Source organism: Salvia hispanica, chromosome 3 (assembly GCF_029641045.1).
Source record: "Salvia hispanica isolate PSC_SH4W2 chromosome 3, Shi_PSC_v1, whole genome shotgun sequence".
NCBI lineage: Eukaryota > Viridiplantae > Streptophyta > Magnoliopsida > Lamiales > Lamiaceae > Salvia > Salvia hispanica.
The window spans coordinates 16,572,609-16,588,844 of NC_142694.1; the positions used below are offsets into that span (position 1 = coordinate 16,572,609).

Sequence of the window (16,236 nt, forward strand, 5' to 3'; positions counted from 1 at the left end):
ATTATATATAATAAATTTAGTCATGTTTCACATTAACTATTATTAAGTAACGATGGTACACTAAGAAATACACTTAATTACCATGAATTCGTTAAATATACACATTACTAGTTTTTATGGTTTAGTAAAGATAATTTGATAACAAAATAATTTGATAAGAATAACTATTATTATTTCATTGGATGATATCACTAATAAATTAAGTAGTAATATATGTACTTGATTTTATATTTTAGAATTTTAATAATTATTTAATACAACTAATAACACAATTTAATGTGAATGACTATTATTCTTTTGTTGAATGATATCGATAAGAAATTAGGTATTTATACATACACTATATGTTTACAATATAATTTTATGAATTATTTAATAATGAAATAATTTGATATAAATCACTATTAGATGAGTAATTTTTAAATACTAATAGAATAAATAGACGTGAATGACTATTAGGGAGTAAAATTTTAAAAGTGATTAGATAATAAAATAATTGGATTGAATAACTATGATTATTTCGTTTGGTAATAACATTAAGAAATTAAATATATATGCATATAGTCATTTTTATAATATAGAATTTTAAATTAAATCAAAAAGTGAACATTATTAAGGTATTGACTTAATTAAATTAAATCGTAAAGTCATTTTTATAATATAGAAAGTTGTTAAATGACTTAATTACAATTCCCTAAAGTTATTGAAAGTTATTAAGGTATTAACTTTCCTTTCATAATAAACGTTATAGTACTACATAAATATTTATATAATTTCCTTTTATTTAAATTAAGGGTATATTAGTACATATTTACATTAAATTTATAGCAAAATGACATATGGTATTATGGCATGAAGACATTATGTCTCTAAATCATTATTCTTTTTATTAAATGGAACAATACAAAAAAGTTGAAAGGGTATTCAGTTGAATATTTGAGAGAAGATAGAGTTATGAAATAACCATAATTGTAAATAACCACAAATTATAAAGAGACATTAATTTGATAGAAATATTCATCTAATGATCTACTAAATAAGCAGAGTATTTCCAATATATAAATAACCAATAACTATTCCAAATGATCTCAATCTCAACAAGAGTATTTTTTTTTTACTAGCTTAGCTATCTCACTATTCATCACAAGTTTGTAATGACGAAGCTCGTGGCGTCTCTCTTCCTAGTCATGCTTTATCTCTCGCTCACCTCCGGTAAGCTCATCATATCTCTCTCGGTCTCCGTCTCTTCCACTCGATCTCTCATGAGTTGATAAAATTTGCAGGCAAGGTTTGTCAAACGAGGGCGCAAGTCGAGTGTCGAGTCGAGGACGGAGCGGGAGGAATATGCAAAGACTTTTGCTACAAGCTTCTAACTAGCTACAAAATAAAAAACCAGCTTGAATCAGATTGTTTTATTGCTACTCCAAAAATGGAGAGTTTTTGCTTATGTTATTATCGTTGCTAACCTCAATATCATTTTAATAAATAAGAATAACAATATTTTCATATATATTTACATTTGCTTCGCATTTTTCACATTTTGTACTTGTGTAATGTTTACTATTGATAGGAATTAAATACGAGTAATCAGGGGGCTTGGCCGGCGCCGGACCAGTACCCTTCATGGCCGAGCCCGAATGTGGGGAATTAGCAGTTGTCCTTGTGCGTAATGTTGAGGAAGAAGGGGGAAAAAAGGAGAAATGAGAATGGAAACGTGTGAATTTACAAAAAAGTTACTACTTCCGTCCCCCAAATTTTGACACATTTTGACCCGGCACGAGTTTTAAGAAATGTAATGGAAAGTTAGTTGAAAAAGTTGGTGGAATGTGGGTCCTATTTTTAAAGTATTAGTTTTATAATAAAATGTGAGTATGAATGAGTTAATGAAATGTGAGGTCCACTACCAAAAATAGTAAAAGTGAAGTATGTCAAACTTTTAGGGACGGACCGAAATAGTAAGCTGTGTCAAATTTTCAAGGAAAGGTACCGAGTATATACACTATAGACTACTCCATCCTGCAACATATTTTTCTATTTTAAAATTCAATTACTATGTCTCTATCCAGTTTTGGTGGGTCCATAGCCAGATTAATTTTTATTATGATTATAATTTACAATTAATCTAATCTAATATATACATTTATTTGGTGACTTTATAATATTTTTAGTATTTAAATTAAAGTAACGATGCAAAAAGGTAAAAAATGCATTCTAAAAATCGCTTTTATTTACCATCCAAATTTATTTCAAATATAATTAAAATTTTGAGATTTATATGTGTTTATTTAGGGACAGTGAATCAAGACTTGATACTTTACTTGTACGTTCAATTTAGAATTGCATTTTAAGAAATTATGATAGTGATTTGTGAATTACTTTGTACTTTGGTTTATTAATTTGGAAAATAGCTATGAATTTAGATTGCATTTGGAGTTTATTAATATATATACTCTCTCCATCCCACAATAATTGTCACTTTTATTGTGAGCCCGAATTTTAAGAAATGTAAAGAAAAGTTGATTGAAAAAGTTAGTGGGATGTGAGACCCACTTATTTTATATTGGTTTTGTAATAAAATGCGAGTTAAGTGAGTTAGTGCAATGTCGGTCCTACTAACCATTTATGGTAAAAATGAAGTGTGACAATTATTGTGGGATGAACCGTAATGAAAAAGAGTGACAATTATTGTGGAAAGGGGAAGTACTTGATAATGGAGATTTATTGATTTTTTTTAATTATAATTATCATCTGGTGTCTCACAAAATTTTCAAAAAATTTATATATAAAATTAAATATAAAATGTTTTACTTTAATTCAGCACCGGCTTTTTCAAACTTCTTGTTCTGTCCCTGCGAGTAATTACGTTATTTGATTTTGACAATGGTAATTTACTACCTAATCGTCCATTCTCAATTAATTATCATTTTAGTAAGAATATGAGGAATGTAAAATTTTTTTGTTAATGGTGCAATAAAATATGGAGTAGTTAAATACATCCACGCACACATCGATATATTTATGTTACAAACGAAAATATACACATAAGTTGTCACGACCACAACTCCCTAGTGCTAGTGAGTGTAGCTATTTCACGACTAAACAATTCTCAATAATCAAGGGACAACAATAAAAGGATGAAATCACTTAAATCAATAGTATCAAAGGCATATGGGTACATAGTCAAAACGTGTTCAGAGTATCAAGACTAAGTTCATAGCTTTCTAGCACACAGCTCTAGATTTGCAGCAGAAGAGTCCAAGACAAAATAGCACGTATGAAGACATGCTACTTTGGGCTACCTAACTACTTATTTAAAAGAAAAGCTTGTCCCAACACCTTCGCCTGCTCGTCCACGTTCAACCTGCACATTTGAAAATAACATGCAGGGCTGAGTATTTGATATACTCAGTGGGCACATTGCCAAAAATGGTTCTATCTTTAATTGTCAATGCCACAGTTGAGTGATCACGGGGTTTTACTTAAAAGACCCGAGTCACTAAAATACTTTTCCTTGAGTAAAGATTTGATTGCGCAATCACATAACATAGATATACCATATCTGAAACTGATGTAAACCGGGAATGTGGCCACATTCCACGACGGTCACTGGACCGGCCAACTCCTTTGTTAGCTCACGGTCCCCTCATGTGTACACTAGTCCGAGTAGGGTTTGCGGCCCTACTGGGACCCGAATTCGATTTAACTTGAATTGGCATAGCCAAGCAGATAGGTAATCATAAAACAAAACATGGCATGACAACATACTTGAGCAAAGATTCACATTTTCATACTGAAATCACGTTTTGAAAGAATGCCCACCTCAAAAGCTAAAGCTCCTTCCGAAATTTCCTTAACTTGGTCTTAGATGACGTTCGAAGACGTCCCTTTAGGAAATAAAAAGGTACTTAATTAGATTTTGAGATATCCATTAAGCTTAAACATGAATGCATCCTAAGTGCGTGATCATTTTATTCCTTTTCCTTAATTCATAAAAAGTCCTTGAGCACTAAATAAATCTTGCGATTTAGTTTGGTGTGGAGGTCTACCAATTATTCGTTTAACGAATGAGCGTTACCTCCTATATATTTTATTCAAGCACTAACATAGACTCGAGGTCTTTTCATCATTTCGTACCATAACTTATTCGAGCGTTAATACTAAAGTCCGGGAATTAAATTTATCATCGTGGAAATAATTTAGCGGACCATTAATTATTTAACCAACATCATAGAAGAGCCCATGATTTAATTAATTTCCTAGCCCATACTTTAATTTAGTTGGTGGCCCAACTCCATAATTAAATTCAATTAAAAGGCAGCCCATTTCTAACCTTTCTTAAGCCCATATTTACTTTTAATGGAGAGGCCCAACTTAATTAAAAGAAACAGGCCCAACAACTAATAAAACAAAGAGGCCCAATCACTCCTTTCTTCTCATTTCCATCGACCTCTCCCTCTAACACAATCCCCAAATCAACACACACAACCCTAGACCTTCTCCCTCTTCCCTCTCGGCGGTATCGCCGCTCCACCAGGTCGCCGGAGCACCGTTCGCCGCCACTTCGTCGGGTCGCCGCTGTCTCGCTGTCAACGCCGTTGTCTCGCTGTCAACGCCGTTGTCTCGCCGTCAATTATTGACCGGCGGCGAGCCCTTGCTGCTGTCGTCGCGCGAGAACTTGGGGAAAATAGCGCCTCCGCAATTCCCTCTCCGTTCATCCCTCGTTCGTTCTCGGCGGCTCAGCGTCGTCGCCGGCATCTCCGGCTGAGGCAGACGCTGCTTGGTCCGCCTTGAAGACCAGCGCCGCCGCCACCGCTTCGCGAGGCCTCGCTGCCGGGATCTCAACGCCCCAGAGAGGGCGTCTACTTCTGCCATCGTCGCGTCCAATCGACGTCACAGTTCCAGCCACGGTTGCTGCCTCCATCGCGTGGTCAGCCCCTGCTGCCCGTACGAAGTCGGCAGCCACCGTCCTTCGCCGAGACACTCTCGAACCGCCACGGCAGTCCCCAAAACAACTCCGAACAGCCCCGACTCACCCCGAAGATAAGTTCTCTACTCCAAGTTGCGTTCTTTTCTGTATTTTCAATTAACCGCCGTGGGGGTGTTCAATCTGGTTTGTTCGATTGGTTGTGTTTAATTGAGTTGATTTTTTGGAGGGAACACTAGCTCCCTGGAACGAATTTCTACATATGTGTGCTACTGGTTTCGAGCATAAAGGCAGCCTATTGTACTTCTTGTTCCATTTATGTGTTAAAGCTCTAACAAGGCTACTACTGTTATGAGATTCCTATAGCCATGGTTCTATGTTCTTGAGCTAGCATGATGTTCTAACAAGGGCAGAGGGTGTGCTTGTGTTATATTGATTGTGGTTCTTAATTTGTGGTGCCTCTATATGATGACATGAGAATTTGATTGGGAGAAAAGGATGGAGGTGTATTACCTCTGGAATTCGAAGGAGTGGCTGACTTGCTGCTGCTCACTACTTGCTCTACCCTCTAACTCTCTGTTTTTGCTGAATTTTGTAGTGTGTGTGAAAGGAGTTGGTGTGTGGTGTGGAGGGGCCTTTATAGGCCGAGCTTGGTGTACTATGGAGAATTAATTTGGCTGTCATACCACCTTGTTCCCTTCTTGCAGAGGATCCTCCCTTTTTGACTAAAATCCTGCAGCAAGTTATACTTGAGGATTGGCTCTACATGAGTACCTAGTACTCGGCCATTAATCCTCTCTGTCTGCTTGTGGCTGGACTTGTTTGCTTGTGGCTGAACTTACCCCTTTTTGGCAGTCTTTGGTCTCTTAACAAAAGAGATGTTGTCCCATTTCTTTAAATTGTAGCACTTAATTCCTTTTGTTTTTTTTTCCTTGGTAGCTTAAGCTAGTCTCTTTATTGCAGGTTGGGAGGGGGGGGGGGGGGGGCTTGAGCTGCCAAGCGGCTGTTCGAGATGTCTTGATGCCTCGGCCCGACGGATGATCGGATGGGCCGCGACTTCCAGCCCGGAAGGAGAGACCGATGCCATTTGCTTAATGCACATTTTATCTTCCCTTTTCTTGTTTCCTTTATTTGAGGATTTTATCCATGTAACATATTTATTATATTTTTTTTTTGTTCACTGCAATAAACCTTGTTCTATGTATTGAAGTGTTTTGATGGTTAGTTGTTCTCTTATTGAAAAAGAAAACTACACGAAAATTCTTGCTGTTCTACCATTGAAATTTCCAATTGTTTGGTTTAATAGATTATGTATTTTCTTCCTTGCAATTAAAAGTAAAAAAAAACGCAACAACAAGGCTCGAGTTCCATTAATTCTTCATGAACGGAGAACTTCACATCCTTAGTTCGATCTAAAACAAAACGAAAGGAAAGAAAATATGATGCGGGTATTACATAAGTAAATTTTGTGACATGCTTTTTATTTTAGTGACATATGTACGTTATCATAAGATATAACTAACGATTTTATTTTTAAAGCAATAATTCCCTAAATCCAATGCCTCGTCTTTCATAAATCGCATGGACTTAAATATTAAGAACAAGATAGTAATTTGTGTCAATCATACATTCATACCGAAAAACTGATAAAGTATTTTTCTTATTAAATGAGTATGAAACAAAAAGGTTGAGATGATATACGGTTGAAGAGTAGAGAGAAAATAGAGTTATGAAATGGAGAGAATAAATTTCACAAGTTTATAAGAGGAAAATACCGTAACTGTAAATAGTAGTGTCAAACTATATATGAGAAACTTATTTGATATAATTATTCATCTACTTCCATCCGTTTTTTAACAATAAAAACTATTTCCATTTTGGGTCGTTTCTTAAAAATATAATTTTGAATTAGTGAATTAGATACTTGTTAATCAGAGGTTGGTCTTAGATATAAACATTTGTTTCCTTAATTTGTCATTTTTGCTTTTAGACTTTGGCTACTTTAATCTTGATATCACACTCTCACTTCATCCTAATGAATTAATACATGCAATATTTCCTATTTGGTTCGAACCGGAATAAATATTGAATTTTAAAGCATTTAACAATTGTGGGAACCAGATTGTGGAAAATTTAAACCTAGTTCGAACTGAACTAGTAATTTTCTAGCTATATTACTATAAACGAGGGGAAGAAATTTGGTTTGAGATCGGTTAATTGTTTGTGTAACGTTTATCAAAATATATTTTTTAGCTAAAAACTAAAATTTTGTTAACTTCGTTTATCTACACACAATTAAACCTTAATTAAATGAAACACAACAAAAATCAAATCGGTCCAATTCAGCCATGGCCAGTTAATAAATACTGTGTATGAGATCAAATCACAATTAAATAAAACCAACATGATATATAGTAATTTGTTCAATCATACGAAAAAATTAATAAGGTATTTTTTCATTAAATGAAACGATAAAAAAAAGGTTGAGAGGGGTATTCGGTTGAAGATTTGAGAGAAGATAGAGTTATGAAATCGAGACAATAAATTTTCACAAGTATAGTATAATTGTAAATAACATCAAATTGTATATGACAAACTCATTTTTATAGAAATATTCATCTAATGATAAGCACAGTATTTCCTATATAATTAACCAATAATTGTTCCAAATGATCTCAATTCCAACAAGAGAATTTTTTTATACTAGCTTAGCTATCTCACAATACATCACAAGTTTGTAATGACTAAGCTCGTCGCATCTCTCTTCCTAGTCATGCTTTATCTCTCGCTCACCTCAGCCGGTAAGCGTATCATCTCTCTCTCTCGGTCCCTCCCTCTCGATCTCTCATAGTCTCACGAGTTGATAAAATTTGCAGGTAGAGTGAGGCCAGAAGCCGAAAACAAGGTTTGTCAAACGAGTGGGAAAGTCGAGTGTCAAGTCGGGGCGGGAGGAAAATGCACGGACTATTGCAACACACTTCTAACTAGCCGTAGCTTAAAATCCATTGGAGCACAATGTATAGTTACTATTCCAACAAAGGAGACTTTTTGCATATGTTATTATCGTTGCTAACTCAATATTAGTTTATTAATAAATAATAGTAACAAAAATTTCATTACAGATTCTGCTAGCTTAATTACAACTCTGTTCATTATATTAGAGTAAAGGGTTTATAGTTAATTAATTCTACCATTGGTTTTTGTGCTTGTGTAGTGTTTACTATTGATAGGAATTAGATAAAGTAATTACGTTATTTGATTTTGACAAGGGTAACTAATTTACTACCTAATCGTTCATTTAGACCGCTGTAATTGTCTAATATTGACATGATTTTTAGTAAGATTATGAGGTATATATGTCAAAAAAAATTGTTAATGGTGCAACAAAATATGGAGTAGTTGAATACATCCTCGCACACATCGATCGAAAATATACACATAAGTAAATTTTGTGACATGCTTTTTGTTTTTGTGACATACACACGCAATAATGAGTCATCATAAGATAATACTATTATTATTAAAGCAATAATTCTCTAAATCCAATGCCTCGTCTTTCATACATCGCATGGACTAAACAAAAAGAACTTGATAGTAATTTGTGTCAATCATACCGAAAACCTAACAAGTACTCCCTCCGTCCTATTGAAGATGACCCACTTTCATTTTTAGTTTGTCACAATTAAGATGACTCATTACTTAAAATGAGAACATCTTTATCTCTACTTTATTCCTTCTCTCTTACTTTACTCTCTCCTCTCAATACACAAAATAAATTTGCATAAAATCTTGTGCCATCCAAGAAAGGGGTAATCTTCCTTGGGAGCGGAGGGAATATTTCTTATTAAATGAGTATGAAACAAAAAGGTTGAGATGATATTCGGTTGAAGATTTTAGACAAAATAGAGTTATGAAATGAAGAGAATAAAATTTCACAAGTGTATAAGAGGAAAATAGCGTAACTGTAAATAGTAGTAGTGTCATATTATATATGAGAAACTTATTTGATACTATAAGTATTCATCTAATATTTTTAAAATATCTTTGCAAAATCACTTAACACTCAAATTTATTAAGTTATTTTAAACTAATAGCTTCATCAATTTCCAAGAAGCCCGTCTAGCTCAGTTGGTAGAGCGCAAGGCTCTTAACCTTGTGGTCGTGGGTTCGAGCCCCACGGTGGGCGCTTTGCATGAATTTTTTTTCAAAATTTCAAAGCTTTGAGTATTGTTAGTTTTTCCCTTTTTTCCTATAATTTATTTTTTGGGGCTTTTAAATTTTAATGCTTGAAATATTGCTTGGTTTTCTCATTTTTTCCACTTTACATATTTTAAAGCTTCAAGTATTGCTTTTTTTTATTTTTTTCTCCCTTTTGTTAGTTTTTCCTTTTTTTCCTTCTTATTTTTTGGGGCTTAAATTAAGAGCTTCAAGTAATAAGTATTGCTTGTTTTTTCCTTTAATTATTTTTTGGGTTCGAGAATTTCCTTTTACTTATATCTAAAGCTTTAAGTATTGCTTGGCTTTTTTTTTCCCTTTTATTTAGCTTTTTAAGCTTTAAGTATTGCTTGTTTTTTCCCCCTTTTTTTTATTTCTTAAAACTTTAAATATTGCTTTTTCTCTCTCTTTAATTTAGCTTTTTAAGCTTCAAATATTGCTTGTTTTTTTTCCTTTTGTTTATTTTAAAAGGTTTAAGTATTTGCTTGTTTTGAAAGAAGTTAGCTTCCATTATATCAATTGGACTGCTCCCCATAATTTTTGGTTGTCTCCTCATTACAACCATCAATTATATATCTCCCCACCTTTTTCCTTTATGATATCTTCCATTTTTAGTTTTCCACTCAATTTCCCATTTACATATAAACACATCTCTCCCCCCTTTTGTTGATTGTTTTTGGCTAATCAGCCCATCTTCATCATACATGTTTATTCCTCACAATTCAACCAATCAATCACATTTTCATCTCAAATGGCAGCCGCATACTGCAGGCGGGCTCTGCTAATTGCCCCCCGCTTGCATGGCGCCAGCCGGGTCGGATCGCGATTCGCATCCCGGACCTTCTCCGACATCGCCAAACCCGAGGCTCGCCCCTTGTGCGATCTCGTTAGTCCCGACTGCAAACGCCTCATCCTCGTCGACACTTTGGCTCTCGTAAATTATTTATTTCTCTCTCATTTTCAACACCTTTTTTTTATAGGCAAATGAATTTACTTCCTCCTCTGTGCCCTAAAAATATGAACTTTTGAAATGACATAAATTTTAATACATAATTAGTAAACTAAGAGAGATATAGAAAGTAACGTGTATTAATGGAAATTAGGTCGCACCTTATTAGAGAGAAAAAAAATTCCTAATATAGAAAGTTTCTATTTTTAGGGGACAGATAGAGTAAATTTAAAAATCGCATCACAATGAACTCGAACCCGAGACTTTTGGCTTCAGGCATTACCATTTCTAACACACACATAATTATCATCTTCTTCTTTTTTTTCATCTTTGTCGACGTTTGGTTGATTAGGTGAGGAAATTCGAGGCGAAGGGGATTCCAACGAAGCAGGCGGAGGCAATCACGGAGGCGCTCAAGGACGTTCAAAACGACAGCTACGACAATGTGGCTCACAACTTCGCCACCAAAGTTGACATGGAGAAAGTCAGCATTTTCAACCTTGTTTTCTTCTTTTGATTGTTTATCCATAGATTAATTCGGTTTTTTCTAGAATGTGATGACGATCGAATCAAACTCCTCCAAATTCGAAAGCGAAGTTAAAAGTAATGTGGTATGTTTTTTGTCTCTTTGAAATGTGTAAACCTTGTTGATGGATGGAAGAAAAATTATTTATGGTGATGATATGAAATGTAGATTCACCATGTCTCTTTGCTGCAACAAGAGAATGAGAAATTGAAGTCCGACATCGATAAAATCCGCAGTGAGTTAAGGTGCGCGCCATTGTTACGGATTCCAATGTCTCGTATCGATTATGTGAAACAACAGATGTGGAATTTATAGCCCAAATGAGCTCAATTCTCTCCTAATAACTTTTTTTGTTTGGTCTGTCACATAAAAGATGTGTCATTTATTGACCAAATAGAATCTCTCTTCCAATAAACTAGTCTCGTGACCGCAAAAATAGATGTGGAATATTGGAATTTATAGATCAAATGGACTCCCTCTTTTGATAAACTAATCCCATGGCCAAAACAACAGATGTGGGATTTAGTGACCAAACAGACTCCAGATGTGAGTTTATTAGACCAAATAGATTCTCTCTTCCGGTAAACTAGTTAGATAACCAAAACAATATACTCTATGTGTGATCAAAACAACATATATATGGTACTCCATCAGTCCCATAGAAATAGACCATATTTCCTTTTTCTTTCATCTCATATAAATAGTCCATAATCTATTTATGACAACATTTTTCTCCTTCTCTCTTACTTTACCAAATTATACATTAAAACCCGTGCCAGCCCTAAAGGGCTTATTTTTATGGGACGGAGGGAATTATATAAAATCAAATGGGCCAACTCTTTAATGGGCCAAATATGCTTCTTTCATGATTGACTACTCTTTTGAAACGAGTTATCTTGTTTGGTTTGTAACATCGATACTTATTTGTTTAGGTATGAAATAGACAAAGTCACAGCAGGGTTGAAGTTGGATCTTAATCTCGAAAAAGGGTATGTATGGATGGAATAAATAAAGAGAGAGACATAATTAATTTCTTGTGCATATAAATAAGGTAAACCAATTTGATAAATTTGTTGTTGGTGATGGATCAGGCGAATAAGGGATGAGCTCAATCATCACCATCAAGACGCAATTAACCTCAACAGCAAGATTGATCGAGTCAGTACTTAATTAAATTTCTCAAATTTTCTTACAATTTGATGCTAAATTGTTACATTGAATCCTGTGTCAGGAAATTCATGTGCTGAGGGCAAACATAGAATCATTAAAATACGAGTTGGTCAAATATTGTGTTGGGACATTTGCTTCCATTGCTGCTGTTACTCTCGCTTTGCTTCGTTTTGTTTACTGATTCTTCATTCTACTAGTTTAGAGCTTTGTTCTTTTGTTTTTCACAGAATAAAAAGGGTTTAATTAGTTAGTTAGTATGTGCACTGGTTTTTGTGTTTGTATCTTGTATACTAGTGATAGGAATTAGGTTAATGGCTTTGACAAAGTGTAATTTACTAACCTAATCCTCCAATTTCACATTCTTACTACTCCCTTCGTTCCATAGTAGTTGAATTGCATTTCTTTTCAACACGAAGATTAAGAAAAACGTGTGTAATCCGTCACACTTGTGGGACGACAGAAGATTTTAGGAGGTTTTGTTTTGTGTGATAAATGGAGAGAGAAAATATAATTTTTATATTCATGTGAGAGAGAACTTTTTCCAAAAAGAGAAATGTGACATCTTTTGTGGGACAAACTAAAAAGGAAAGTGTGACATTTTTTTTGGGACGGACGGAGTAAATAAAAAGATAATAAAGCAGAAGACAAAAAAAATAGAGAGAATACAGTAAGAGAGGAAAAAGTGTTACTTTAAAAAAAATGACTTTATTACCATATGTCCAAATGGAAAAATGACTCTATTATTATGGAACAGATGAAGTACTACTCCCTGTGTTCCATAGTAATAGATTCATTTTTCCATTTTGATATGTTCCATAGTAATAGAGACATTTTACTATGGTAGAATCAGAAAATTGATTAATTATCTCGTAAATGTATGAACGTATATATATTGGTCATGCTTGGATTATTTGTAAACATTGCAATCCCACATAATTTTATTTAGTAATTACTATATCATTATACAATGATATAGTAATGAGCGGTGAGAGGTGATATGCTGGGCGAGAGAAATGAGCGACTTATGTGAGCGAGTCTGACGTGTCATCAACGGCAGCAAACTTTATTAAGTTTTAATATTGTTTCTCTTTCTGCTTCGTCTTCTTCGTTAATTCATGTAATCTGGATTCTGGAGAATTAAATCTACGCCATCTCTTGCAACTCCATTAATCTAACAACGGAAATATCAAGTTTATATTAAAACACCAGAAAAAAGTTTCATCAAGTTCATTATTTTCGCAAATCGAGAAAATTTCAATGAATTGCTCACAAAGATATATATCAACATCGATTTTTATGATCGATTCACATATTTCTGTCCAATTATAGATCAAATTTGGGTAGAGCTACAATACCCACAATTAAAATTCTTCATTACGTCTTCATCTAGATAATTTCTATCACAATTCTTGCAAAAAAAAAAAGTCCAACCATCTCACACACCATTGCTCCAAGCTCACGGTCTCTCGAAATCTGTTTTTCATTGTTGCTTTGCTTATTTTTCTGAAAATGAGTTTCTTCAACATCCTATTAAATTGAGGTTTGTTACTCAACCATTCCCCAAAATCAATACGATTGAGATATGTGATTTCCAAAGCAATATCACTATTTTTCGATTTCATGGTGTGTGCATTTGAGATGTTTCAATTAATAATCTCTCCATTCAGATTCCGATGCTTGAACAAGTATGAAAACAATCAAATTGAGGGAGAAAAGGCCGGCGAGCACACAGATGGGGAGAACAAAATCGGGATTTTCCAATTACAAAAAAGGAACAAACGATATGCAAAATGATAAGGAACGCGAAGTGTCAAGGAAAAAGAAAATCAATATTTTTGAATAGAAGGATATTAGAAAGAGAGATTCACAATTAGCGGTGTTGCAATTTGCAATATTTGCTTCTGTCAGAGAGCATCAGAACGCAAAGTCGCAGAAAATGGAGTATAAAAAATTGAAGGGAAAGAGAAGATGAGAGAGAAATTAAATTTAAAAATAATATCTGACGTGGAGGGAGCGCTCAAATAAGTCGCTCAATCTTCACCCTCAGGAGATCAAATCTCATCATTGTATATCATAATCAATTGCTAATCGTGCAAAGTATAACAATAAATCCCGCAATTTATATAATAAATTTAGATATTTTTCAAAATATAGTAAAATATTGCTGACTTTTAATCAGCACAAAAATATAAAGCAATAAATACATTCTGTTTAATTGGAATCAGGAATCTAATCAAAACAAAATTTTAAATCAGTACATCCTAACGTTTGGTTAGCATATAATACCACTCCTTGATTTAAGCAGAAAATTATAGTAAAAGACAGATGGCAAGTTAATCTTGCAGAAATTTTAGTTATTTTGAAATGAATGCAGAGAATAATTACCATGAATGCCTAGGATCTGAAATTCTATTAGCTCGTAAATTGTATGTATAAATAGGTCGTGCATGTTTTATTCGAAAACATTGCAATCTCAATTTTATTTACTTAGCTATATCATTTCATATCATAATAAATGGCTAAGCTCATTGCATCTCTCTTGGTAGTCATGTTTTATCTCTCTCTCGCCTCAGCAGCGGGTAAGCATATTAATAATTATCTCTATTCAAGTTTTGCGACAACGTATAATATTAGTGACGATAAATTTGTCACTAATATTTTTTTTTACCGATAATGCTTTTAATTACGGATTGTATCTGACTATAATGTGTCAGTAACACTGTTTATCGTCGGAAAATTTGCAGGCAGAGAAGAAGGAACGTCAAATGTTTGCCAAACTAGTGGGAAACTCAATTGTAAATTGGGACCAGGAGGAGAATGTGCAGACTATTGCAATGTGCTTTTGATTAGTCGCAGATTAACACTCCTTAGATCAGACTGTGTTGTATCTATTCCAGAAAATGTTACCTTTTGCAATTGTTACTATCCTTGTTAACCTCGATAATATTTTGATAAAATAATTATAGTAACAACTTTTCATTTTATATTTTGTTTTATTCTTCTTTTATTCGAGAATTTCTTTTTAATTTATTTTGTGTTGAATGCCTATTATGCTGGATTCTTGTTTTAGTGCGTATGTGTCTTGGTATATTGGTAATTTAAAGATGAATATTCAAGTGGAGATGTGAAAAAGTTATGGACAAGTGAATATAGCAGCACATATTTTCAATTGTGCCATAGAAACCCAATAAGAAATGAAATGGCAAGAAAAATAAAAAGTTGTCAAAATCTTTTCTTTAAAATAGAAAAATCCCAAAGTGGCCAAGATTTCTAGGATAATTCATCCTAAACTTGTCAAATTTTCAAGCTTTGTCAATAAAATATGAAAATAAACATTCTTATTATAAATAAGTCTAAACTAGATGAGAGAACCAAATAAAAAATAACATGTACCAGTGATTTAATTATTTTAGAAGGTCTTTATAAATTAGTGGTGTCAACTTATGTTTGTTATTCGTTTTCTATTGCATGTTGCTTTTATTCTACTGTCCCACTTCATTTTTGGAGTATTACTTTTGGTAATAGACCCCACATTTTATTAATTCATTTTCCTTTATACTAAATATTATAAAATTAATAGACAAAAGTAAGAATCACGTACCACTAAAATTTTTTCACTAAATTTTTATTACATTTCCTAAAATCCATGTTGAGTCAAGTGGGACACATATTGAAGGACGGATGGAGTAGTTCTTTATTACACGAACACATAGTTCTTTATAAGATCATTTTAGTTAAATTTTTTACAATGACGAAAAAATATCAAATAATGATCATAATTTGTGGTTAGCATATAATGCTACTCCTTGATTTAAGCTGAAAGTTATAGCAAAAGACAGATGGCAAGTTAATCTTGCACTAGTTATTTTAAAATGAATGCAGAGATTAATTACCATGAATGCCTAGGATCTGAAATTCTATTAGCTCGTAAATTGTACGTATAAATAGGTCATGCATGTTTTAATTTATTCGAAAACATTGCAATCTCACTTAATTTTATTTACTTAGATATATGATTTCATATCATAATAAATGGCTAAGCTCATTGCATCTCTCTTGCTATTCATGTTTTATCTCTCTCTCTCGCCTCAGCAGCGGGTAAGCATATTAATTAATATCTCTCTCTCTATTCAAGTTTTGCGACAGCATATAATATTAGTGACGATAAATTCGTCACTAATATTTTTTATTGTGTATTGTATCCTATGATAATATGTCAATAAAAATGTCATAGTGTTAGAAATATGATGATTACTGATAAATGTTCGCAGGAGAAGATGCCACGTCAAAGGTTTGCCAAACTAGTGAGCAAATCAGATGTAGAGTGGGGCCCGGAAGAGAATGTGCAGACTATTGCAAAGCATTTGTTATTAGGCGCGCATTAACACAATATAGACCAGACTGTGTTATATCTATTCCAAAAAATATTACCTTTTGCAATTGTTACTATCC

General features: G+C 33.6%; 1 protein-coding gene, 1 long non-coding RNA gene and 1 other non-coding gene across 3 annotated transcripts; 2 read left to right on the plus strand and 1 right to left on the minus strand.

Annotated features, from left to right (window-relative positions):
- Positions 1-3,127: 3,127 nt before the first annotated feature.
- On the minus strand, positions 3,128-3,943 carry LOC148930264 (uncharacterized). Its single transcript, XR_016136447.1, has 2 exons — positions 3,820-3,943; positions 3,128-3,361 (listed from the first exon to the last, which is right to left on the minus strand). It is a non-coding gene; the product is annotated as an uncharacterized LOC148930264 (long non-coding RNA).
- Positions 3,944-9,037: 5,094 nt separating this feature from the next.
- On the plus strand, positions 9,038-9,110 carry TRNAK-CUU (transfer RNA lysine (anticodon CUU)). The gene has a single exon. It is a non-coding gene; the product is annotated as a tRNA-Lys (tRNA).
- Positions 9,111-9,806: 696 nt separating this feature from the next.
- Positions 9,807-12,155, plus strand: LOC125210416 (uncharacterized). Its single transcript, XM_048109975.2, has 7 exons — positions 9,807-10,073; positions 10,441-10,572; positions 10,640-10,699; positions 10,783-10,859; positions 11,547-11,603; positions 11,706-11,772; positions 11,846-12,155. The coding sequence occupies exons 1-7, from the start codon at positions 9,891-9,893 to the stop codon at positions 11,963-11,965; spliced, it is 696 nt and encodes a 231-aa protein (XP_047965932.1). The 5' UTR covers positions 9,807-9,890; the 3' UTR covers positions 11,966-12,155.
- The last annotated feature ends 4,081 nt before the right edge of the window (positions 12,156-16,236 follow it).